The 27,902-nt window shown below is 45.4% G+C and overlaps 1 protein-coding gene across 2 annotated transcripts; it reads right to left on the bottom strand.

The window, feature by feature from the left end:
- Positions 1–546: 546 nt before the first annotated feature.
- Positions 547–26,965, bottom strand: LOC128891562 (failed axon connections). Of its 2 annotated transcripts, none has more exons than XM_054151138.1 (4): positions 26,405–26,965; positions 2,432–2,770; positions 2,119–2,256; positions 547–1,864 (listed from the first exon to the last, which is right to left on the bottom strand). In XM_054151138.1, exons 1-4 carry the CDS (start codon positions 26,747–26,749, stop codon positions 1,505–1,507), a joined length of 1,182 nt encoding a protein of 393 aa, XP_054007113.1. In that variant the 5' UTR covers positions 26,750–26,965; the 3' UTR covers positions 547–1,504. The 2 variants fall into 2 exon arrangements, with proteins under 2 accessions (XP_054007113.1, XP_054007111.1); XM_054151136.1 differs by having other exon boundaries at positions 2,119–2,271.
- Positions 26,966–27,902: the final 937 nt, after the last annotated feature.

Genomic DNA, 27,902 nt, shown 5'->3' on the forward strand with positions numbered 1-27,902 from the left:
TGTGTGTGTGTGTGTGTGTGTGTGTGTGTGTGTGTGTGTGTGTGTGTTTGAATGTACGCGTGGGAACGAGTAGCCGATGAATAAGTGAAGTTAAAATATACGATTCGCTTCGAAGTTAACAACGATCGAACTCCAGAGACGGGCAAACTTCTTATCTGGATAAAATAATTTTTTATATCGAATCGAAGATCATCTCTTCGTTCGTTATTCGTCGAATAAAAACTACAAGTTTAAATTTGATAGAAAATACGAAATAAAAAAATTAGATCCGTTGCCTATCTCCGGTTGAAGCCAGTGCCATATATAAAAAAGAGAAAATAGATCAATTTGAAGAAGCGACAACCCTCCCTCTCTCTTTGCTCTACATATTTCTTCGCCAATCTGATGCATCGATACGAAGACTTACAACCTCTGATCATCGCCGCGAAAAAGCGATTCACTAGAAGTTATTCGAGCACCAATGAATCAGAAAGGAATGTGTCTGCGTGTACGATCGCGCATGAGTGGTGGACTCGAATCGACGCGTTGAAAGGGATACGATATCAAAGGGTCTCCTCTATCGAACGGCGATTCGAAGCGCTAGTACAAATACAAAAAAAAAAAAATAAGCACGACTAAACGAAGATCATCATAATGTGATATACGGTATACGTTGCTTGGAACGCTAGGTACATAACTCATTTTGCACAGTAAGAACCAATGGTAGAAGCGACCGCAAGACGCGCTTTTCTCCCTGAATCAAGAATCAGGGTTTGGCGCCGGGGGGTAGGGGGGGGGGGGCGGCGGCTATTTCATGTATATCGCAATCATAAACGATCTCGCTCTTCTTCGTAAACTACTACCACACCGTACGTATCATTGCATCGTACGATTCCGCATTTGGCCACTGTTCATAAAGATCTCACACCTGCGTCAGGCTATTGCATTTGATATATTGCAAACCTACAATTCTAATGACTTATGAGATAGCCCCGTTCTGTTGTTCTTTTTTATCTTTTCTTGCTATTTTTTCGGGGGGGGAGGGAGGAGGAAGAGGAAAAAAGGCCCTGGGTCGGAAACAGTTGTTCGATTCGGGTGTGCTGGGGTGTCGATGAGAAATGGCGTAACGTGTCAAACGTATATAAACGAAGTATTTAACATTATGAGTCTATTAATATCTATACGTATAAGTAGAGAGCTCTAGACTTGAATCCCCCTCCCATCTTTTGCTCTCATCGGATGTCTCTCGTGCATTCTCTCCTTTCCTCTCCGTCAATCACTTTCGTATGCTCTCTACACCACCCTCCCGTTCTCTCGCTTTTCGTCAGACATTCGCGCGATGCATGCACTCGCAGATCCACACATACATAAACACACTCTCGAACACGCATGCATCCTTACCCACCCCTTTCCTCGTCTCTCCCTTTTTCCCCGCCCATATCCAGATCACACCCTAAATTTTCCACAGTTAAATCGCCTTTTACCCTTTGAACAACTTATTTGCTTTCTGCCGCCACGCGACACCTTATTTTCCCTCTTTCTCCTTTTCTTTGTTCTCGTCAACTTCCTTCTTTTCGTCTTTTTCTACTTCCTTTTCCTCCTTGTCCGCTTTCTCCTTGTCACCCTCCTTCTCCTCTTTAGACTCCTTATTACCCTCTTCTTTAGTACCCTCCTTTTCCTCTTGCTTCTCCGGTTTTGGTAGATGCGTGTTCATGTCAAGGGTGGAGCAGATCTCGTCCCAATCCGGGAAGCACCGCTCCTTCATACGCGAGCAATGTCCAACCAAATTCGGACAGTTCTCCTGCATGTAGTCTCGCAGACTGTACGACGTGTCTTTGTCGATATACAGAATCTGACCCAGGTGAGCGAACGCTACGACGTCCAACTGTCGAAACAAACAAAAATAATTTACAATTCCGTAAATAATACAGTTTACGACTGCACGTTTACACGTAGATCGCTAAACGGCGATGGTGAACAGAGAAGACACCTTCTCTCCTTCTCTCTTCTCTGTGTCTCTTTACTTTAACAAGTTTGATTAATTAACTCTAATTGGAAGGGTCAACGTTGATCCGTTACAATAATTGACGAAATAAAGGATAGAATTCACTCGTAAGGGAATGTAAAATTGAAACCTACCGTGGTTGGCTCGTCTCCAAAGAAGAAGGGTTTATCGGCAAGCATATCGGAGAGAACCTTGAGATCGGCGCAACCCAACTGGGACACTTCTTCGGGGGTATGCATTCCCATGCCCTGCGCCTTCACCTTTTTCGCGCTCTGTAACAAATCCCACTATATTTCACTACGGATGGTCGCACCTTTCTGTTCTACACATTCGATTTCTTATTTCGACGGCCATTAGGCCGACGATTGGCAACCTTTCTCGACTCTAAGATCGGATTTTATAAGTAATGACGTTTTGACGATAGTAAAATATCGTTTCGAAATTTACCTTGCGCACGAACGTGAGCTTGAAGAAGAAGTTTAGAATGCTGTTGGGGATGCGGGTGCCAAGGACGTGCTGAAGGTTCACCTTGTACCCCTTCAGAACCTGATCGAGATTTTTGGTGCGCCAGCACATGACCACCCAGGCCAGGTGGTTCTCGATCATCGATATCATCGCGTGCGAGACGCTTCGCTGCTCGGACGTCAGAGCAGCGTCCAGGTCTTTGCCGAATTTCTGGCTTAGCTCGCGGAGGATTATCATGCTGTCGGCATACTCCTCACCGTTCAGCTCGATGAACGGCAGCACGCCCTTCTTAGAACGGAATTTCATCTTGTGATCCACATTCTGAAACAAAACACGACAATGTAAATCCATACGAACGAAACAAGTACAATAAATTATCTTGATCTTTCAACCATAACCATTCCTTCGATTTGTTTAAATAAACTTTTTATTAAAAAGTCCTGTAAAGAAGATTCTGAATTCTGGCCGATCGCCGACATAAGTAATTATTAATAATCTGTCTTTTCTGTAATCGCCAATAAAAATTGCAAAAAAATGCAACATTAAATGGATTCTGCCGCATTGTGCAGCGTCAACGTTCGGAATCCCCGAAGCCGGATTCCGTATTTCTTCCAGAACAGAGCAAGCAATTTTCTCGGTTAACGAGACAGAAAACGAAATGGAAGAAATAAATAAATCGGTATTTTCTATAGACAGCCCTGCGGGAAGCGTAAGATTTGTACCTGTAAAAGGATTTGTACCTATCGATACGTATCGGTGGTGCACCGCGCGCGCATCATTTTTCGTCAATATGATATCTGGTGACCTTTACAGATGGATCGAGTTCCGTCGATACATCGATAACGATTGTGTACATCTCGCGAGAAGAATTCGAGCGCATGGTTCCCATGTCGCAATTCGTCGAAGCGCGATAAACACGTCGCGCATGCGTACCACGAAAATAATAATACCCGTAAGAAAAGAAAACAATAAGATATACGCATTCCAGTCGCCGAAAGTCCGCGTTAAATATCGCACCAGCGAAGTTTAACAGGCGCCAAAGTCAATACGGATATGTATGTAGTCCACTTTCTTGGAGCTATATAGTTTACAATAGAGATTTAAAACAGTGTCAATGAGAGTAACTCCGTTGCCTAGATTTCACCAAAGCACATAATAAGAAACTTTCTAAGCGCTCGGTGGCCATCTGTTAACGCACTACGTTACGAGTCTACGGGGTTCTGGAATCGCGGCGATTTTCTCTCGTTTTACGATCTCCTCGACTAGGTACCGATTTGCAATCTCGGAGGTACAAAATGAAATTTTAATAGGCATACATCACGTCAGAAAATCTTTGTGCAGTCGACTAGCACCATTGCCTCGAAATATGCGTATGGATCTCTGGGGCGAGTTTAGCAGACAATGAGTATAGAACGTATACACAGATCAGTCGCGATGCACGACTTACTTTTTTTGCCTCGGTTTGTATCGTACGCAAACCCTGCTGGCTTTCAAGATAACTAACATCGCTCCGAAGCCAAAATAAAGCGTTATTCGTTACCTAGATAAACATTCGAGTATCGTGCAATCTGGACAAAAGCTTTCACGCTAACGCCATCTTCTGCCTCCACTGTACGAATGTATCCTAGAACTACTATCCTTAACGATATCGACCTAAAACTGTGCGGAATACGCTAAGAAAGCAATCTTGTGTCAACCACAATCGACAAGTGGAAGAACGCTGTACCATCGGCGTCGGCTGTGCAAATCACCCCGAATTAACCATACAATGCAGACGTCGGAGAGACCGGAGCGTCGAGCCTGGTCCCACGAAAATGGGAACAATGTCACGATATACGTGGGAACACCTCTTTGGAAGGAATTCGTCGTCGTCTGTAATTAATAAGTGATGAACGCAGGCGCGAAAAATAAGAAAGAGAAATTCTTCTATAAAGAAAATAAGGAAATTCCAACAAAATACAGGGTGTCCCAAAAATGTTGTAACATTTTGAAAGAGGTGGTTCGGGAGGTGATTTGAAACAACTTTTTACTTAGCGAAAATTTTGTCCGAGGCTTCGTTGAGGAGATATTAACGGAAAACATTGACCAATCAGAGCGCGCGTAGACCGTTGGAGCGGCGGCGGTAGCGATGACTACGCGCTAGGTAGCCGCTCTCGTACGCGAACAAGCGACTCGACGTGCATCGAAGGACATTGGACGCGGCCGCTTAGCTCGTAGCCTTCGTTACCGCGAGCGCTCCATCGGCATACTCGCGCTCTGATTGGTCAGTGTTTTCCGTTAATATCTCCTCAACGAAGCCTCGGACAACAATTTCGCTAAGGAAAAGGTTGTTTCAAATCACCTCCCGAACCACCGCTTTCAAGGTGTTACAACATTTTTGGGACACCCTGTATTTATAATTCCAACGAAATATTTATCGCTATCACTACTGTCCGAAATTGTCATCCGTGATAAGATCACGGAAAACTTCGGCCTTCCATTTTTAAAATGCAGCGCTTAAAGATTTCAAACGCGACCGAAGAACGGGGTAACTTGAAGAAAAGTGTGTAATAAACGAAAGAGGAATAGGAAGATCCCAGAGGTTCGCAGCCTCGGCGTGCCTTCGTATGAGTGATAATGGCGATGATGGAAGCGACGTCGTCGTCGGAGGTGCAACGTCTGTTTTGCAATGCGAGAACGTCGTGATAATGGTGAGTAACGGGTGGTACGTACAAGGGCTTGCGGAGGTGGGTGGGTAAGAGAATGAGGGGAAACGAAGAGCGGCAGAGGATGTATGCCAACGTGAATTCCAGGGACAAGAAAGTGTCTAGAGAGAGAAACACCGGAACGAGAAACAGGGATGAAAAGAGAAAAAAACGGACAAACAGTCGAGGGGATAGAACAAACGGAAAAGGAAGAGCTTAAACGGAGGATCGAAAAGAAAAAAGCGACACACGCAACGGTATTTGGAAGAGCAAGATGATGATATATCGTCGCATTCTATCTCTGGATATTAGAAATTTCCTGGATTTCAAAACAAGACTCGTGTTTTAGCTGTTACAACGGCCGTATACGTTTCGCTGAAACGTAGGGAAACGTTGATCTGATCGTTGAACTCGTTACGTTGGAAACAATATCGGTGCCCGTCCGACGACAGTGGAAGAACAAACAGAAGGTAAAAAAAAAAAAGGAACGAGGGGACGCAAAGGCGTAGTAGCTACGCGAAGCCGTACTCGAACGGGCAATGGCTTGACCAGAGCACGAAAATCCGATACGACCGGGAATTAAATATCCACCGACGTAAAATCGATGAAGCGGTCGGTACTGATTAATTCGCGACTGGCCACGCGTTGGCAGATGGTGTTGTCGTCGGTACCACTGCGCCGACGATCGTTAAAACTTCCAACAACCGGTCAAAAGCGCATAATATAACCGTCGAATCGCGCAGGAATCTCACGGAGACGCGTGTATCAATTCGAAGAGATGAAAAGTTGAGCAGAGGCAGACGCTGTAGGCGGAGGAAAAATTACCGCGGGGCAGTTGCCCTCCGCTCGTCATTCCGGTCGAGTAAAATACATACACGCCAATTCTCTGCGCCTGCGTTCGCGTACGTTCGGTAAACATCGACGGGGGTTGGAAGAATACATCCGATAAATGCGAGCGTCCCGTCGTATCTGTAAATGGACGATTTCTCGTTAAAAAATAAATGGAAGACATAGAATTCAATCTCGAGCGTTTCCGAGTTTCCAATCTTCGACTAAGAAATGATCTCCCGTCATCGCGAATTATTGGCCGTCTCGTATAACCCGAGTAACGAGATGGGTGGGGTTAAGCGAATCGAGATGAGAGATTCTATGGAGAAAAAGCAGTTCTAGGAGCTCCAAGATGCCACGGGGGAGACGAAAACCGCACGCAGCGGCGAGGAAAGTTTGAAAAAAGATGAAACGAAACGAAGGTATCGAGAGAAGACCGGGAGAGAGAAAAAGAGAGCGAAGGAGAGAAGCTAGGGGGAAAAAAAACGGGGAACACTGACACGAGCAAAGCACGGGGAGAGCATCAGCCGAGAAAAGCGCGAAGCTCGAATAGAGAGAGGGGGGGGGAGGGGGGGAATGAGGGAACAGATTGAAAGGGAGAAGGAGAACGGAGAAGAGAAGCCAGAGAGGGAATCAGGGAGTGGTATAACGGCGCAAAGGGTGGGGGGAACGCGTGGGGTTCGAGGGAGAGCGTGAAAAACGAGAAAGAACGAGAACAAGACAACGGTCGAGTGGGGAGAGGAGACGGAGAAGGATAAACTGAGGGTGAATTGAGTGGGTGGAAGGGAGAAGAAACAAGCCGGAGGACGATGAACTCTGGCGGGTAGGCAGCTTCCGTCGCTTGGCAACGTCCTCCTCCTCCACCACCTCCTCCCTTTTCCTCCTCCTCACCCTGAGGCTCACAGGCCGTTATGTCGTGGTATCGTACGTAGGCAGTCCTCGTCATGGACGTAGTAGTCGTGTCATCGTCTTCGTCGACGACGATCATGGTAGTCGTTGCCGTATTTCCACGTAGCCGTGGTACGCAGCTTGCGCTGCGTATTGATCGTACGGGCTGCTGCTGCTGCTGCTGGTTGCTGGCTGTTGGCTGCTCCAGCATCGGCCAACTGCGAGTTTTAGCCACAGCCCTACAAAGGGCCAATAGGACTCCCTTGGCTTTCTACTCGGCTTGCTCGCTCCGATCGACGCGACGCCCGAAAACGAAAGCAAACGCGGATGACTACCGCTATACTACTGTCTTTCTCCCTCGCTCTGTTGGCGCAACCAACTTTTTACCATTGACTCGACAGTAAACATTGATCCGCGATATTGGAAAAACGTTACGCTTCAACTATTCAAGACCTGACGCGTTGTTTGTTGCGTTTAAAGCCGGCGACTGACTTGCAACAGAACATTGTAATGTAACGCGAGCATTCGCTTAGTTTGACGGACTAGCGAGCGACGAACTGAGCCGTTCTTGCGCTCGGTTTGCGCTCGACCGTGCTCTACTGGTCTTTTGGTTTTTTGACGAACCTCTTTGATCGTCTACTTTTCACTGAAGCAGTCTACTTTTTAGGAAGCATTGAGAAAGAATTCAGCCGAGAGTTCGAAGCGAACATTCGTGATTCCAAAAAGGACTTTGTAATGTAACGCTGATGCCGAACCGTAAAATTCGTGCCGGAGCAGTTACATTACAGCGTTCTGTTGCAAGTCAGTCGCCGGCTTGACGTATTCGAGACCGACGACGTATCCACAAGTCCATCGCCGATAGCCGCAAACTTTGTCTGCGATTCTGTTCTGACCCACACGCTGCGCCATGGACTGGACGAGTGACACGTTGCGTGACTCATTGGTTGAGTCATCGGTCTCGAATATATGTTAATCGATATGTATCGGCAGCTTGTGCTCGTAATTCAACGCCGTTGTACGACAGGTACAACTAAACGCTACAAACACGGTACCATAACTTTTCATTAACAATTCTCAGTTTGGTAGAACCTATAGATATTACAATGCTCGTTGCACGGATCCTAATTAATTCCAACGCGATCCCCTTAGGAGGGTGGCTATAGTTTAAGAAACTCTGGGACAACGATAATCGTAAGAGAAATTATTACGTCTGCGAGCCTTATTAGGAATTATTAGACCGATGCAACGTGACCACATTGCCGGGACTACGCGGGACAGTCTCAGAGATTTGTCATATCCTCTCCGTATTAATTGCTTTCCTGGACGTTAAATGAGTTGGCAATTGCGTGCGCGCGATTGACCCGAATACATTCGGATTTTATAGCACTACGTCGGAATAATACAGCTGCTGTCTACCAGAAACGGCACGAACGATTCTTATACGACTACTCTCGTTGCGAATATTTTCAAGCATTTCTCGCACACCGCGTATTTACGATTCGTCGCGATTTCCATAAAACGATTTCGTTCGCGCTCTACTTCGTTAAACGTTGTAACGTGTTACGTGAAAAATGTCACGTGGCGAAGTACGCGCGAACAATTTCGCGTGGCTTTCCAGGCGTGAATTAGAAAACACGAGGAATAAAGACAGCGGGCATAAATACGTCGCGGAACAATGTTTCCATTGTTCGCAAATCGAGGAAAGCGCGCGTTTTAACACCTACGCTGTTGCGCTCGAGAAGTATGTCGCCTGACGTGCCCACAAAAGATCGTTTTCCGCTGTCTTGCGATCGGCATCAATGGTGGGGAAAACGTTCCACGGTGGAAATACCGCGGAGGTGAATGGTTGCACGTGAAAATAGTTTCACTACAAGGCTACACCGCAGTCGTAAATGACCGACGAGAGCCAATCGGCCGAAAACGAAAGCAAACGCGCGCCGACTGCCAAGTCCAACGAACTTACGACTTGGCAGAGGCGCTCTTTGCACGTACACCTGGCCGCGAGCACCACACGTACGAAAGCGGATTCACCGTGCCAGGCAACAAGTATACTTGCAAAGAAAACATAGATCAACCGTATCGTCGCTAAGTTGCAAACCGTTTTAAATTAACATTGCGTTCGCTTTTGGATCGAATCTTTGCGATTCGTCTCAGCCAAAGATTTACAAGGGTACCTAGAGGAGCGGTAAAAGGGAAGTCGAGGTCGGGAAATCGGCAAGGGCCAAAGAAACGGAGGCAGAGGTTTTTAAGATCTGGCTGGTTAACGTGAAAGGATCCCGTTCCCGTTGTTAACCACCTGTACCGCGCAAGAAAGAGCGCAAAAAGCGACGGAAACGCAAAATTGCTAGCTTTAGCCGACAATAGCGACTGCTACGATGCTTTCGAGGAAAGAATGGACGATGATACGAGGCAGAAAAAATCGTCGAAGTGTTTGCGTATTTCGCGAACAATGAGCAGTCTCGACGCGTAAAGTAACCCTCGTGACTCCCGTCGTTTTCTTGAACGTACCTCGTGATCCAGATTGGAATAAAAGAGGAACACCGTCGTGTTATTCTTACCGAGCTACATTTTTTAACTATCAACTAAATTTTAAATAACCGCAATAGCTAAAACCGCAATAGCTGTGGGACATTCGGCGGATCGTTCGTAACGACCGAACGAGAGTAACTGGAAAAAATTAGCTTGATAGAAACATTTCGACAATCAACCATAAAGTGACCGAACTATCGACCTTTCGAGCGCCTACGATCGCGCGACTCGTCGCCTATGCACCTTGTAATAGAGAGAACTGAAAGTGGTCCCCATTCTCATCCAACTTGTGCCGCGCGTCGCCCGGCCTATCTAACCGTTAACAAATGACCCTATCGCTCGATTACGTCCACGAAAGAGAAAATGAGAGGGACAGACCTTCAACTGGACGTGACAGAATCGTGTACCCCATAAATATTCGTAATAGGCGTCCCGTCGTGATGTTCAGAAGCTGTAAAATGAGTGGCCCATCTTCGCTCCCTCTCTTCTGTTGGTTCTCTTGATTAATTTCAAGAGATCGTAAAGCTCGTTGGTGTTCGCTGGGATACCGCGAACGGAAAGTAGGCGACGACGCTGAGAGTAGAAACGAATCGGAGGGGCTACTCTCGCGACCTGTTTTTCGTTCTTATCGGTCTTTTGCTCTCGGAAAGAAGCGATTGTAAATTTTAGGGTGGTCAAGGTAGAAAAGCTACAGCGGACACCTGCGGATTTTCGAGCTAGAATCCTATTCACGGAAACAATTCCTTTGCAACAGCCTCTCGTTATTAAACGACTGTCGCATTAATTACGAAGAACGACGCGTACACGGAACGAACATCCCGATTACGTTCATTCCTAAACGCCTACTCAACCAACGATCGATGCTTCTAGTGTCGGTAGAACCCACCGTGTTTGGGTGGAAGCAGGAAATTACGCGAACCCGAGTCTCGTCCGAGAAGACTATTCGAAGCCAGTCCCGTTCGCCAACGCTGTTTTTCCAATCTCGAATATCAATTAGTACCTGCTATGCAGTTACGTCCACGTCAATCGTGGATACCTATTATTATGTAGCGACGGAGAGATATGGTGTTGGATGAACAATCTATTAATTAAACTACAGATAAAGATATCGGAATCAAAGTGCCAACACAAACTAGTCAGACTTGTCTTCCAAATCCGTTATCAAAGACCCTACAGTATAGTTTCCTGGACATGAACGACTCGTCCTAGACGAGTTGGTCATCCGGTACCAAGAGTCGTAGTTACTTCCTCTCGATCCAAGAGGTCTAGGTTGTAAGATTTAGAAATCTTCGGACGAGAGCGTTATTGTTTTCGATCCTTCTGCGCGTCAGTCTATTTTGTTTCCGCATCCAGAGTCCGAAATATATTTGTAAGTGTACAAATCGGTCTCCACGTTCCTCACCTGGATCCCAACAGTGGCGTACGATCACCGAATTTTCTAGCGTGAGAAAGTGGCGCAACCCCCGGCGGTCTCGTCGTTTTTGTAGGTGAATTCCGTCCTGATTGCAGCCTCGACGAGCAAAGCAAGCGAGCGCGATAAAAATCCAGTTCCACGGCTCCCCGAGACACTCGACGAACAGAGAGAGAACGAGTTGCCTCGAACGTGTCGAGAAGTCGACGTAGAGGTCGGTGGCCGGCCTACCTCAACGTATCGATACTCGATGCCGCGGCACATGTCGGCCAGCAGTTTAACACGTGTGTTACGTCCATATAGTTCACCTTCTTCTCCGCGTTTCCGCGTCAACGTGCAACAGTGTAAACGTTCCAGGCTAGTGGCCTCCTCTCGCGAGAGCCTCTCTTTGCACGGAACGCGACCCAGAGAGAGGAAAAAGAGAGAGCGCGCAACAAGACGCAAATTAGTCGAGTGAAAAAATAAAGTCACTCGGGATACTGTTCCAACGGATGAACGTGAGGTAGACTAGAATAGAAACAGAGACGGGTAAAGTCGTAGGCTTCGAATAAATTTGAAGTTTGCCGATGCGTTTGTCTCGTTTTTTTCCTTGTTAAATGTTGAAAAGAGGAAACGAGACAAACATATCGGCAAACTTCAGATTTATACGAAGCCTACGGTTTCGTTGCGCATCTCTGAATAGAATAAGCTAAACTAAACGAGCCTAACGTGTCGTTCCTTTCGAGGAACAAAGCGTCAGCCCGGATTTCTATAAATATCGTCGTTTTATAAATTAATCTGTATTTATCGTGCACCTTTGTGTAACGAACGATTGCGCACCATCGAAAGGCGGTAACGAGTTCCATCGAGTGAAAACGAAATAACATCCAAACCAATCGAACAGATAAGATCCTTGTTTCCCGTCGCTCGCAGTTATCTGAAAATTGCTGCTTTTCTGGTCGCGTCCCGATAGATCGTCTACCCGTCGAACAATGAACTTTCTTCATTGCCGCGCGAAGCATCTTACGAAACGCGAAGATAATTCTGTTGATATCCGCGTAATAGGGTATCCAAAGGAAGCGACTCGTTCATAGCCGACGGGCCACAACTGGATGCGATTACGGCATCGAGTGTCGTCGATAAGGGACCACCGTGGTACTCGCGAGAGGATGCGCCGCGCCGATCTCTTTTCTATTTATAGATCGAAACGATATAAAAGGATTAGGATTTCAAAGGAAGAAGTACGTCGAACGAATTCCACTGCGACGCGAGGATGATCCGGCGTACGTGATCTAATTGCCTTAAAATAAGATCGCGTATACGCGTGAATAACTGCGAAACGTCGATAATGAAAAGTGAATCGAGAATTTTGTTTTCGAGGACAAGCCTCGAGCGTCAAGCCGCGATAAGCGTGTTTTCTACGCACGCGAACGTTGCAACGTTCATGCTTGAAACGGTGCAATGAACCCCCGCGACAAAACGAATTTCTCGCGGTCGAGGAATGTCAGCGTTGTCCGTGGCGTCTTTCAAGCGTTCCACCGCGATAAGATAAGCAGTAATGAGGTTCAATTGGAAGATTAATTAATTAAGGCCCGCGGCAAAGGGGATAAATTGGGTACATTGCGGTGGTATGCCGGCGCGATGCGTATACGTGTTGGCAAACTGACGAGTAGGCCTTCTCTCTAACTCGGAAAGAACGAGAAAGCTGAATTTATGGAACGGGAGAGAGTTTAAATGAAATTTTCAACGAAACGAACGAAACATCTTTGAGAAGAGATGAAACATTACTTGACACAGAAATATCGTCGGTTATCGGAAGAAAAAAAAAACGACGTGCAAAAGTGTTCAACGAGGACAAGTCAACGATAAGAATCGACGAGCGCAAATAGAAAACTCCTCGCTAACAACGAATGTCGCTCGCTCGAGTATCTTCAATTTTGGTGAAACTTGCCATGTAGACGGAACGTTAAAGAAATAACACGCGTTATTAATAACGTTAGAATTGTTCAATTACAGCAGATCGATGGTTTGACTTTCCTTGTAAGAGTAACGAAAGTACGAGATAACGAGGAACGCGTAAATCACGGAGAAAGAAGGGTTTGGAGAAACAGAAGGAGGATTTATGTCGACAGTGGAGGAGGAGCGAACAGATGCGAAGGTTGCATCAACGAACAGGGCTGATTCGAGAAATATCGGGGCCTCCGTCGACGGTAGTACGCGCGTAAAACGGGGCCCGTGTATGGCTGGCATTGTAATCCAATTAAAGGGTAATTTAATTATGGGCGGGGTCCGATTATAGCGGCTGCGCTAGCGGTACCGATCAATTTCCCTAGCAGTCTCAAGTTATGTAATTCCATTAGAGCAACTTATGCGCGGTTTGCTCCGCGATACATACATAGAAATAGATTGCCCTGAGAGATTCGTGGCGTGATCTGGCCACCGAGGAATTTCTGCGCGCAGTTGAATGCACTTTGTCATGCTTCCCTCGGACGCTAAACTATTCTCGCCGCGTTCGACTACGTTCAAACACAGCTTCTTTTTCGTTTCTTTTCTAATTATCGTTACACCGGTTACGTTCCATTTTTCGAATTAAATATCGCTCCGATATAAATATCAGAAGAAAATATCTTCGAGCAGACGGGCCACGAGTAAACGGTCGGATGAGATCGATGAATTAACCGAGCTCCGGAGGTCCCCGCGTTGCTCAAAATCCTTCGAATGCTTTCCACGAGATTCCGGGTGTACCCAGCGAGTCAAAGGTTAAACGACCCCGACATTCCCGAAACGAGCGTCATCCGCGAAGGAAACCGACTCGAATTAGCCCACATTGCGGGAGCATCTCGCGGGAGAAAAGGGGAATGACGAATATGGATCGCGTACGTACATACTAGAGGATCGTCGATTAGGCGGTCCCTAATCGACCTCCTCGAACCTCCACAAAGTGACCGCGGTTTCTCCTTTTTATTTCGTTCTTTCTTCCTTTTTATTTCGTTCTTTCTTCCTTTTTATTTCGTTCTGTCTTCCTTCGTCTTCCTCGTCGGTTTCCTTCGCGATAGGTCGTCTTTGTTGTCGAGCTCGCGAGATACACGTACAATCGCGACTCCAGAAGTCTCGATGCTATTTTAAGAACGCGCTGCCCCCGCATTCGTTCGTCGACTTTATTTCTACCGCGATATAAACTGCGAAGATACGGCCGGACGCGTCGGGTCGCGAGACTTGAATCTGCGTCATGTGTCGCGCATGATTTAAGGCTTACGTACAGTTGGCTCTACTCTATACCTCGAACAGTCGCAGGAACTACGATTTTTCTCGACTCGCGGCCGATGTACACGCACGAACGTCTACGTACGCGACAAATATGCTAGATTCGTCAAAGTTCCAGGACCGTGTACGTCGATGCGAGCACAGAATACACGCGGCGCACCCCTTGTATGCGCGGCAAGCTACTCGGCGATAAGGAGGCAAATATGCGCAAACATATTATTCGAGCTGGGTTCGGTTTGTTGCGTCATCTGAAATTAAACACGAGTTTTTCCAATTCTACAGCACCCGGCTAAATAATGCACAACCGTAACTCGTTCATGTACTCGGAAGACCTGGTTTACATGAACGCGTTCGAAACGAAGAAAAAGAAAACTAGTTCTACGAAAACAATCATTGATCAGAGATGATAGAAGAGGAGAGCGAAAACGAAAATAACGACGGAAAGAAGGGTGAAAAGGAAACGCTACCAGTGACAAAATCTAATTACTGCGTGCACACGATTTATCCTTGAAATTTTCACGCGATTGTATACATTTGACAACGAGGACAAGCGACGCTTAAAAACGAGGGAAAAAAAGGTGGATCGACGCTATCGATCGTTCGAAAATAAAAATGGGTTGTATACTTGAAACGATCGACCGGTTACTCGTGCGACGCTGTTTCTCTTACTGCGTTCCATTTACTCGATGTTTTAGTACACGCACGAGAATGTTCGAAAATATGTAAATATATTATATGCGTGTAAAGAGAGAGGCGGTGACCAATGGTGTCCGATGACGGCGCGGTGCACCTGGCGTGTCCTTTTTGTTTTTGTTTTGTTTTTTTATGGATTTAAATGCCGAGTGAGTCAGCTGGTTCCTCAGGTGTGACGATTGTGGCATTTTAGCCAGCAACGCTAACGGCATTCTCGCGTTAACGATCCGTTTTATTTTTTAATGTAACTTTGCGCCTCGTTCTACGACTCGATAACGTTTAGAAGATCCAGTATATCGAACGAAAAAGAAATTCGTAAAAAAAAAAAAAACAAAGTAGACACTATCGATTCCATGCTCGCGTACTTGACCCGAACAGGTTTTTCGAGCAGCTTGGCTGTTAGTAATTTATAGCCTCGTCGGCATCGGTGCACCAGGCGGCACACGCAACATCTACGCGTTTAAATGCTGAGTGACTAGCACGGGTTAGCTTCGACTGCAGCAATACCATGTAACGGGATCAGTAATACCAGCAGTATCGAGTTACAGATTACCAGCAAGGTGTATTACACACGTATGTTTATCCTATCGTTGGCACTTCTTGCTTATGCGCCTCGCCGATCGAGTAGGAAAGCGAGCGCGAACCAACGTTCGCCGTTCGAGATTATAAATTCGCAATTCTTTTTAACGGTAGCTACGTCTTTGCGAAATTTACGATGGCTACGAACGAATGACAGCGGTCTAAGAAATCTGGAAAAATTGATAAAAATGTGACACGAGATAAACACCGTTAGAAACATCAAATTTCGATTAGTTGGAATGTCCAACTCGACCAAGTTTCGCCGAGCGTTCTAAATGCCGAACTCTAAATCGCATTTTCTAAGCGGAAAAGCTATTCTGACGCAACGACAATAGAGACTGCTGATTTCAATTCTAGGATATACCATTCCAGTGAATCACTCGGCATGAATAATTACCGTCGTGTTTTCTGATCGCTCGAGCCGATAAGAAACGCGCGTACCAACCTTAATCGCGTTACGTTACAATCCGCTAATTTGTAACCGACACGTTAGGATACAACGTTTATCATCCATAGATGAATCCATTCATGGTTGATTATCGTAAAGCCGGGGCTAGCTTTCGCGAGATTTCCTAGCATGAATGGCGCCGTCTGTTCGTTTCGCCGAAGAAAACCGGCTCGGCCGATTAAGCGGAAAATTCGTTAAATTCGTCGCGAGGAAAAATTTGGTTAAATAGAACTGACGTTAACAGTTTTCCTATCTATACGAAAAAGAAATCTATCATCGGGGACAAGGTGCAAAGGTACTCAAACACCTGACTCAACGCCGTACTTTTTACAACGTTCCAGCGAAACCGACTCGCGCGCCCTAGTTCCTGTCGCTTCGATAGTAAATAACGGCGAACGCTGTAAATACTACATCACACGATTCTTGGAAATCTAGTTTACGCGGAATGAGTCGTCCAAGTCTACCCCTTGGACTACGACCAGAAGTAATAAAACGAGCGAGCGACATTTATTTACAAGGCTGCAAAGTCCTATAACTTGTCTATTCGTAATTCTTTCGATTTCACCCATGACCGACCTCTTCCAGGAGTATCAAACAAACCAAACCAAACCAAACCAAACCAAACCAAACCAAACCAAACCAAACCAAACCAAACCAAACCAAACCAAACCAAACCAAACCAAACCAAACCAAACCAAACCAAACCAAACCAAACCAAAAAAAAAACTACCCCTGTTACGTAAAGCTACTATAAACTAAAAAATTGAGACACAATGTGGTGACGAAATTGGGCGAGCGATGCGCAAAAGGCGGCCCAAGTAGTTGCGCAGCTATTCGTGGTTGTTTTCAATCGATGACTGTCAATGGTATCGTACTATAGCGACGCGACGCGGTTTCCGCCCGAGGACCGACCATTCGAAGACGCAATATGCGATACAGCGTTCGTTCCAGGGCTATATAAAGCAACCTTCGTTCGAGGCACGGTCTATACCATACGGTCTGTGTCGCGCTGTCGCGTTTTATGAATACAGATTTACCTGTCACTTGTGATACACTTGCAAGGGACTTGGCTCCGATTCACGCGAGCTACACACACGGCTCGCGTTGGAAATGCGTTCGATTCCGTGCGGAAGTCGGCCGCGAATGCCAGCCGAGTTCCTGGCGGTGCCGTTCGAGTAACCCGGAACAACCAAATCGACTCCAAGATCTAACGATCGCATCGAGTCCGCTACTCGAACCGTTACACACGTTCACCGTTCCAACCGTTTGATTCTCGGGTTTCTGATTTCCCGATGTCCCCTTGGAATATCTTTGATAATTACCGACACGAAGCTTACGGAACACTCTTCGATGAAAAATTGCAGGAATCGTAATTCCAACGCGATTGCTTCTACCTTGTTTGGGATACTCGTTTGTTAGTTACTTCGCGGTGCGATGCAGTTGGCGTAATCGAAAGTAACCGGCGCGATCGAGCGAACGGCGAATCGAATCTGCAGCTGAAATAACACCATGCCAGAGGAAACCTGTAAAAACTCGTAACGCCGAGAACCCATCGAAAAGACGAGTGTTGGTAGAAGAAACGCTTATACAAAGGCGCCGAAAACGGCACATGGTATTACGCTACGTTTTACCGTCTTATCGTATTTGTAGAACGAGAGTAGACGAAAAATCTTTCTCGAAAAGGAAACAGTATCATTGATACAGTCAGTGTAAAAAGTATTCGTACAGCAACCGATTTAAAATAAATGCTATCCATTAATTAATTAATGGTATGGTATAACGTTAGTTATACCATAGTTGTCAATCTTTTCGTAAACAAACATTTCGATTATTTAATTATATCGCCAACTGTTCGATACCGCGCGACGATATTGGCCGCCCGTAGAATTCCATTCTCGATTCTTATGGGGATAAGTATGTTTCCACGCAAGAACAAAGGATCGTCCGATGCGTAGAATAGAAACGTGTCGCGAGGCACCGTCGCCGTCCGTGCAAGGCAATCGGTTGTGCACGCATAGGTATGGGAAAAATGCACTTGCCTAATGCATGCAAATTTAACTACCAAGGATATCCAAGCGCCATGGATAAATTCTCTCTTTGTGTTTCATTTAAATACTCCTCCGAGAACAAATTTTCCCTACTTTTCGACGCTGAACACACGACGAGAGTAAAGGTCACGATGTTTACACGACCGTTTAAGATTTTAATGGACCGTTCTCGGGCGGTGTGCTCGCCGATTTGGACAGAGATTTATAACCATGTTTACGCGCAATATGTCACCCGAAAAGATACGTCGTTCACGTTCGCGTCTTCGTACTTGCTATAGAATGATTCTGAAATCTGTTGCGGATGCGATACCGTCACATTAACGAATGTATAATAACTAATTTAGAATAAATGAGCTTGATTAATTACTTGGAAATACCATTTTGAAATACCGTTTGAAATATTTATCATCGTACGAGATTAACCGTCCAAGATAATTAGCGTGGAAATAATAATTACTATATATATACGACGCAAGGGAACTGTACGTATTCCCTAAAAGAAAAATAAATCTCCGACGTCTATTTTTCTTCTTCTTTCGTTAAGATAATCTGCAACATTCCAACCACCCGTACCGTAAACATGTTGCATGTGTAGCGTACGGGGAACTTTCATCGACGTCTTAAACGGTGTTCTGAAAATTTTAACGAGGTTAAACCGTGCCATATGCTAATCGCTGCGGGCAATAAAGATTTATTGCCGCGCGATCGTTAAATTTCTTAACACGTTCACCGCCGCTCAGCTTTTCCATAGTCCCTACACCGTTTGCGGCCTGCACCACAAAGACGTACCAAGGTTGTTAACATTTGTACGCATTAGTAGCGCGAACAATAAAATCCCACCGCCGTGTGACAATGTACGTACTCGTTACGACGACGATCAACCACCTGTAATACATTTCCACCTGTCCATTTATGATTTTATATACAAGTACAATTCACACGAAAATTCGAATTATTCGAATTGTTCGTAGCCTCGCGAATATCTAGAATGGCAACGAACGTTTTTGGAAATTCCGAAGGACCGATTCCTCGAGGTAATACCATTGCACCGTAAAGAGATTTTCGATGGGGAACACCTTGGACGAAACTGTTTTAAAAGGCAACGACGACAACAAGAGGGGGACCGAGGGACACGGTTTACCTACGACTTCTCTACCTGCACGTTTCCGGTGATTTAAAGAGCCCGACCTGCCTCAAGCGTGAAGTAGTCGAGCATTCCTCGTCCCCCTCTCCATCGGCGTCTCGTTGGCCGATCGCAGTAGGCCAACCGTGGTATCCAGAATGAAAGTCTTATTAACGCAATTTCACGTACTATAGCCCGGCGTAATTGCTGAATTAACACGCTTGCCAATTGGAACTAATGGAGGCGGATAATATTGTGAAATTATCGTGGACGTGAAATAACGTTGTTCGACGATTACTCCGGTTAATTGCCATTCGTTAATACCGTGCACGGTATGCGTGCATAGCTAAGCATCGCTGAGCCCAAAGGCCGAGAAAACAAATTCGATAATTTGTGGGAATAATTGCTGTACCGGGATGCGATCATAGTTCGATTCGCTTATTTCGCAATTGTTGATGGAGTAGTACCTCACGACATATGCGGAATATGTAGAATTAGGCCGATCGTACACGGGCGCAACCGATCTGAAATTAGTGTTGCAAACTGTTCGCGCTCTTTGTTTTACGCAGATCCACGGTCGTATGCAACTAGTTTCGGAGTGGTTTGAAACACAAGGTTTCTCGACTTCTTCTTAAAACGAAGCCTAACCGCGGCGTTGTATTTGTACAGTACGTCTTTGTTTCTTTTGCTCTGCTGCGAAACGAAAATAGACAACTCCATCTAGAAAGCGTACCGACGATCCCTATTCCACGAGTTTCGAAAGATTATTTTCCTGGAGAGTTTTTCATTTGTTTTCGGCCCGAAAAGTTTGTTCCCCTCTAAACTAGTTTTAGCAGTCGCCGATAGAAGAGATTCCCGAGTTCGATAGAAAATACACAAATCAATGAATCGCGTCCATCGTTGTTTTTGCAAGCGCGAAGGTCAGTTCCGTGATTTACGGTATCTAAATAGGCTGAACGATTCGAACGACCGATCAATCATACAATTTAGTCACTTAACCGAACTGCAATGATAGCTTAATCGGGAACACTTGAACGGACGGATAATAAACATCGCAAAAGGTGTCCGTGGCGGCTTCAAGCAACCTAAATACACCAGCGGTTCGTTTTTCATCGCGCTCTCTCGAGTTCCCGTGACTCACAACCCCATTTCACGGCTCGTTAAATCCCGACCCAGCCCAAAGTCATAATCGGAAAGGTTTAGATTATTTCCTTTAAAGTGTCTTCCTAGAAAAAATTTCAACGCTCCCCGATAAGTTTGCACTCGGCGACTCCCGTCAGCCATTGTCGGTCCCGACTAGTTTTCCTACAACTCGTTCGGTCAAAGATTGAAGTTTTCGGATCCCGAGATTAAACACGCAACACTTTTATTGCAGAGATTTTATTGAATCGTAATAGCAAGTACGCACGTAGGTAAGAACTAGCAGAATCTGAGCTCGTGACCAAAATGCAAGGAATTTATGTAGGCTGAGATAACAAATTTCGGGCGGAATAGTCAGCAACGGTCAAAGTGCAAGGAACGAGTAAGATGTTTTTATGAGGATGATTTTCTAACGTGATATCTGCGTTGGTTATCCGTTGGTCGTACGACAAAATGAAAACGCGAGGGATCCACCACTACGAGAAACATTAATGCAATCGGGCACATTATGCAACGAACGGTATCGTATGGAGCGAGTTTCCATTTTCCATAAAAGGGAATCAACAGTTTATGGTTTCGTTTACAGGTGTAAACTGTTGCATGCGAGACGATGCACACGCGAACGTAGGGATCCGCAGGTATGGGTGTCGGTGTTGGAATGCTGCCAAACGTGACTATGGTTCCAAGGTGCTAATTTGGAAAAATGAGACGTTCGAGTGGCCCACGAGACACCTGGTCACCTGATTCGCCTCGCATCCGCGGGCGTCGAATATAAAGACGAATAAATTTCTAAAATTTCGTACCTGTCCCAGCCGATTCAAAAGAAACAGCGCTAGGTTGCCAAGCGAGAAAGATTGCGCGGCCTCGATCGAATTTACCAGGGTTTCCTGCAACGAGATCTGCTTTCTCTCATTACGCCGTCATGAAAGTATAATACTTATGCTCGATGGAGCACCGAGAGATCCTCGTGGCCGTGCTGATTATTGTAAAAGTGCAAATGCAATTCCCTCCTGTTTCGTGGCTGTACGCGTTCGCGATGCAATTATCACGTATCGCTTTCGTAATCGACTTTTCGTGCACGGTACGTACCGCGGATACTGGTCGCGAGTAAATCGGACCGGAAACGAGTTTAGCGTGCTGGAGAAACGTCGGAAACAATCGATTGTCCGGGGACACAAATGGCTCAACCGGCGAACTTGACGAGGGCATGCGCGCCACGTACTCGCAGCTCAACGCACAACTCATTTCCCACCTCTCTTGCCTTTCGTTCGCCAAAAAGTACACGCGATCAATCGATACGTGGCCTCGTTAACGTCGAATATTTTCCATTTGCTCGTTACCGATGGTCGCGAATTCGTTAATGACTTTGAAAATAGAATATCAGATACAGGATATTATATATTCCATATCTCTTCTATATACTCTATATTCAATTGTTTATGACAGACATATCAAAGCGAACACCAAGAGGGAAAAACTCGTTACGTCCAAAAATGAAAGAATCGGGAAAATCGTGATTGTAGTTTACGTAACTCTCGGGGGCATTAACAGTAGTTTAAACATTCGGCGAAAATATGTATCTTGGAGTTTAATATATCAAGTTTGAGAATCAGGTGAAAAAAAGGTTACGCTGGTAACCGTTTTATTCAGAAACAAACAATAACGGATATTTATCTAAAACGGTCGATTATAACGATTTCTCGATCGCAGAAATCGATTCCTTGCCTCTTTTTGCGTTAGATGCCGTTTCAATTTCGATCAAAATTGGTCGTAACGAGTTTCTCCCTCTTGGTCTTCGAGAAAGAATAAATTTCTTAATAAATCATAAAAAAAAAAAAAATATATAAAACTCAACGCGATCGCATGTTCTGTTCCTGTTAAAATGACGAGAGATGGGATAAGTAACTGATAAATTAGCACAATTTCTCCCGCTCCCGTGCCCCGCTAACTTTCGCACCGAAAAGCGCGGCGTGTTGCCAAGAAAGCGTGAGAAGCAGACGTGTACGCGCGAAACCGAGAATTCCTTGTTTGAGATTTTCTTCGTAACCCACATTCGTCTATTAGGAGGTTCTCGTTCGCCGACCGTCCTCACCTTCGGTGCCCCGAGCCGCGTCTTCCTTCTCTTTGTTTCGCAATGGTATGCAAACTATGCACCGTTTCAAGGACTGCCGAGTACTCTCGGAAGAAATTAGCGACGCGGTTGGCAACCACAGGGCGAGCCCCGTAAAACTGCGTTGCGCACTCTTTCCACGAAAATTACGCCGACTAACGGGGAAAATTCTAATTCGGAATTCTGCCACGGTAAAGTCTGTTACGCGGGCTTTCGCGGCGGTAAATAAAAACAAATTGTGCATTCGCGTAACGGGTTTATAATAGCTCGAAGTGGAAAAGAAAATTTGGAATAGTTCTGTTGGGTCACATTTCCAGAAATTACTTAAAAGTTCGGAAGAAAAAGGAGGGATGTCGGAGGGGCCGTCAGGGCTCTCTAGGGGTTAGAAATGTAACGACATGCCATTTGTCTTGTAAACGACCTCGAGGGTACCCTAAAATACTTAACCGGAGTTTTATCATTACCCCCAACGGTTTCTGGGAAAACAGTTTGAAACGCTACACTTTGTAAGTACGGTCCACGCCTTATTGAATTCTTGGAATAAACGCTGTCGTTCCAATGTTGTGTACGTTGGAATAGTCAGCCATAAAATGGATTATGTTTATTTCTTGGAAATAACGCGGACAGTTTATAGCGTGGCAAAATTGGTCAAGTTGGCCAATTGATCCGGGCCACTGCACGCGTTATTTATACCTATCTTGGCAATGATTAGTTCAATAGGGACTTCCTCCGTATTACCTGTGACCTCTTTTGTTCCAGTTCTGCCATTTTACTATTGGAACGAGCGCTCATTACGAAAGAGTTACCACGATTCTTCGTATGGGAATACAATCTATAATCGTTCGGGCCCGCTCGATTCGCACCGTCGTTTGCGCGAGAACAAAGGATAGATTTCTTCGATCTTTCCATCCTGTGAATTGCATCCTTTAAGCGTGTTCAGCGTACCGATACGCGAAACGATGCCACGGTACCATATTTCTACGAGCGATTGAAAAGTCGATTCTCCCGAATATGGATCGCTCGAAAAACGACTGCGTTTTAAACACGCCAAAAAATAGTACGCTAGAAATGTCGAACACCTTCGAAAACCGAACAAAGAAATTACTTTCACGATCGCGTAGGAGTTACGTGCTTATTCCAAGCTACTAACGGAGAATCCAGAAGCGTGTACCGGAAGTGGAGGCGTCGGTAACACTTGACAATCGCAACTGATAAATTACATGAAATGCGATCGTCCCATGGGGATGTCTAAAAATAACCGAAGAAGCGCAGCCGTCGGGGAAGACCCAAAATTTACGTGATACCGATTCTCGAAGAGACGGAACGATAAAAAAACAACTCCACGATTTCGTTAGAATTAATTTCGTTGTGTCTCGGTACGCCGTTACTTTTATCAGAAGAGCGTACGGTGGTGTTTTTGCTATGTAGAAAAAGAAATCCTAGCTACGACTGTTACGCTATCTAAAAACGCACGTAGAGGCAGAAAATTCGGTCGAAAGCATCGGGCTCCTAAAATCTGCTTCTCGAGCCCTCTACAAACATTATCTGGTTCCGTTTCAGGGGGAAAAGCGTTATGTTCAACAGATGTCGTAGAGGAAGACACCGCGACAAAGAATCCCCCGGATGAAAAAGAACACCGCTAGCGACGGGGTTAGACGAGAGCTGTCCCGAAAATGTTAAAAAGTAGAGGAAGACCACCATGGGATCGAATTCCATTCGTTCCGACCGACACAGTCCACGCTACCAAGAAATTCTCTTTTACGTTTTGTACATCACGGAACGCGATAAAGCCATATCGGTAAGGTCGACTAATCTCTGTTAGTTTCTAAGGAGACAGCGTAAAAAAACGTCGTGCATATATTTCGTTCGTACGCGACGATCGTCATCTCTCGGTGCAAGGTGTAAATAAACGAATGGAAATAGGCGCGTAAACAGATGCGTAAACAAACGAGAAGATATACGGCGGCCATGGCTCTTGAAAATAAAAAAAGTTCACGCTGAAAAGAATAAACACGCAAGCCGGTAACCTTGTCACGGAACTTTCTTAGTACGAATTTGAAACGCATCGAATTTGCCCGATTTTCAGTACTCGAATCTCGTTAAAGAAAATGTTTGGAGCACGGAAGAGAATAGGAGAAAGCGCGCGACGCGCGTTCATTTTCGCCGAGATATCGATTCAAGCACTGTTTCCGAGCTAGCAACACACGGTTAAACGAACCGCGAACTCTCGGTTGACGCGCGAATCCCATTCGAACGAGTCCCGACGTGTCTGAAGCCTGTACAGGTCTTGTACGTCCTTCCATCCCTCCGAAAACGAAACGGAACGACGGCGCAGGATCAAGGCTCACGAGGGCATATTGCTCTGTTCAACTTGGAAGCCCTCCAATGGGCTTCCCTTGCTCGCTCCCCACGCGACACCATTGGAAACCCGTTTTAAAAGTCCGTCGGAATGCACGCGCGCCGCCGGGCCTTTCACCTCTTTCGCGAAAAAATTGATTTTTACTTTCCCGACTTGTTAATCGAACGCAACCGAGAAACACTGCTATCGATCGAGATTTCATCTTTGCTGTACGTTTCGCAATGTCTCGGTGGTGGCCCGAGCCGGAAAATCCAAAAAGGGAATAGTTCAGAAACGATATCTCGTGACATTTGATATGTTAACGTGCGTATGTAGGGCGGCATCGATATCGTCAAATTTTTGAAAAAATTTGACAAGGGTCCGGGTGATATTTACACAAGGAGTGCCACGTTTTATCTGAGAAATGGTTTATCGGAATATTATGAGTGAGTCCTCTATGAAGGGAGTGCTATATATTATCTCTAGAACGGTTTATCGGAATATCAAAAAACTTTGGTGAGATGACCTCTGTACATGAAATAACCATGTAATTTTGGAAATAATAACAAAGTTTTTATAGAACCAAACACGATCGTATTCTCCTTTTTAAATATACTTTAGAGATAATCAATTTACGTTCGTTTCACAGTCCACTGTTTCGGAGGAACAATAATCGACGGACTAATTTGATATCCTAGAGATTATTGTTGAGAGCACACATATCGCATAATGGGCCGAGATACGGGTTTATTTAGCTATTACGTGCGCGCGATTACGCGCTTAAACTTTGTCCCATCGCAAGTGTCGAGGGTACGTTATCACCACCGTTTGTCTAAAACCCCCGGATGTAAACACCACGTTTCTATAAATATTTGCGTCCAAGATCCGAGGTAGGCTACCGACGGATTACGTCCGTTAATGGTATACAAGAGATACAGTCAAACCAAGAACGCCCTAATCGTTAAATTACAATAATTAATACAATTCGCAAATTATAAATTGAAAACATTCACGCATTCCATACTAAGATGATTCTAAAAACGTGCAATTTAACCCTCTGAAATCCTACATGCCGTGAGTCACGTACCCACTGTCTACATTTTTCAAGTTTGTAATCCAGTCTATCGCCGATATGCATGATTTACAATCTATTTACAACGATTTTATCATTTCTATAATTTCACTAGACTCGATACGAAAATCTGCGTATATTCTCTAATGCGTATACATTCGATTCATTTTCGAATGTAGAGTTAAGAATTTAACAGAAATCAATATCGTACCGAAGGGTATATTCAAATTCACGTAGAAAGTCGTTCGTCATGCGAGAGCATACGGTTGATTACTTTCGCGAAGCGAATTCTTTCACGACCGAAAAGAAATTCCACTCGCCATATAAAGTACCGAGAAGCAATTCGAGGCGGTGTTGGGAACGCATTTAAACATTACTCTGGCCGCACAAAGGTTGACAAGAGTCGCCATTTTGAAATAATCGGCAAAGGATCCACCTCCTGTTTCTTTCTACGAGTTTATCGGGCTTCGAGTCTCGCTGGGATCGCGTATGCCTCTTTCTTAGCGTATCGAGAAGACTAGATTTCGATTAGATGTTGCTTAGGATCGTAAAGCCGAAGGGACGCGCTTAGTTACCCGGAAGAAACGCGACGCCTAGGGTACAATCTCGGGAGCATTGTACTCATCGATCTCCCGTTTTCTCCCCGTTACGAGTTTGAAAATTCGTACGGTCCGAAAGCAACGTCGGGCAAAATTCTTATCGAGATAAACGTTGTCCGCTGACGGATACGAGATAAACAATGTTTAACAGAAATTACGATGTTAATTATAGAATCGAATCGAAGAAAATTTCGCATTCGGAACAAGTGAAAGAAAAATTACCTCGTATTTGATGCCGTTGAGTCGCAACCACGTCTCCACTTTGAGACAATACGCCGAGAGGGAGGGCAGAAGCGGTGTTCGAGAGAACTGATACAGATAAACAGTGTCCTTCTCGAAGTTGGTTTTATGCACGCTGATGGCCTTCGTCGGTGCCGAGGATGCCGCGGCGGCCGCGGCGTCGGCTGTCTCCTCTTTTTTCCCACTTTCTTCCTTCTTCGCCGCATCCTTCTCCTCTTGCTTATTGTCCGGCGTCGTTTCGTTCTTCAGCACCTCTTTCATCTCTTTCACGTCCTTAATCTCCTTGCTCTCCGGCCCGGTGTTCTCCGTCTCCGTTGCCATCGTCATCTCTACTAGTTTTTAAACACAGGCTCAACCGGGGGTTTCCAGTGAAAAACGAAACGTTTCCCTCGTGCGGACCAACGAAACGTCAAAGGACAACTTCTCGAGCGACACTAAGAGCCTATCTCGAAGACAGCGCGCACAACACAAACGTACGCCGGGTACTCGTCGATCCCTCTGCTCGCCGGCCGGTTCCTTCTCGTCGTTGCCCCGTTCTGTCTGCAGCTCCTTTCCCCCCAGTCCATAGAAACCCGTGCGCATGCGCAAGCGCCACACCCCACTGCTGTCGCCATATTTAATTGGTCCACCACCCCTGGCCTGGTCCGCGTGCCGCTCGTTCTCTCTGTCTATGGTTTTCCTCAGGGACGACTACAAAGTCGATCGCACCACCGCGAAACTTTCAATTCCTAACGCTGCGCAAATTTACATATAAACGAAACTTAAACTTTCGCGTTTAAAGTTGTATATATCGATATAATTAACATTTTATTACGCGATACTACGACGCAAACTACCGTCATGTCTGGACATGGACTTATTGGAAATTTACTTTTTTTGTTTGAAAATTGATAAGAAACACATCAGTTTTTACGATAAGGTATAATCAAATCTAACAGGATTTTCTTTCGTTAGTAAAAAGGGTTTGTTTCTTTCTTGTTGTAGCGCACCGACGTGTATCATCGTTTCCTTCCACTTAAATCCGAGCCTGGTTTCTGCCTTTCTTTCTCCCCCCTTAGTCTCGTTTGCTCGCCCCCTTCCTCTCGTGAACCCCCATATAACCAGGGTCCTTCCACTTCGTCGTGGTTAGTAATATCGCCTGGCAACACTGCCGCCACCGCCACCTCAAGAGGGCCGACAAACTCGCAACTATGAGCAGTAAGACCCCGCTTACATTGTATACATATATACATTCATGTATTTTCGAGCACTAAAATGGGTCTTTCCAACCTTACATCGGTAGGTACATGTATAAAAACAGTTTTAAAGATGAAAATCATATCTCGACGAATCGATTGTAATCGCCCACTTCTGCGTGGCTGTACGACGAATTTTATATATCATACTGTTTAAACTACATTTATTTACCGCTAAACGCAACATACTTCGTACAGAATACAACGGGGGTATCGGTTTTATTTAAATGCGCAGTGTTGTACTC

This window comes from Hylaeus anthracinus, unplaced genomic scaffold, assembly GCF_026225885.1.
Source record: "Hylaeus anthracinus isolate JK02 unplaced genomic scaffold, UHH_iyHylAnth1.0_haploid 12002, whole genome shotgun sequence".
Classification (NCBI taxonomy): Eukaryota; Metazoa; Arthropoda; class Insecta; order Hymenoptera; family Colletidae; genus Hylaeus; species Hylaeus anthracinus.

Coding starts and splice junctions, on each gene's coding strand:
- LOC128891562 (XM_054151136.1), bottom strand. CDS start 26,749: ATGACGATGGCAACGGAGACGGAGAACACCGGGCCGGAGAGCAAGGAG. Junction 2,771..26,404: donor TCAACGGCATCAAATACGAG/GTAATTTTTCTT, acceptor GTTTTGTTTCAG/AATGTGGATCACAAGATGAA. Junction 1,865..2,118: donor TTGGAGACGAGCCAACCACG/GTAGGTTTCAAT, acceptor TTGTTTCGACAG/TTGGACGTCGTAGCGTTCGC.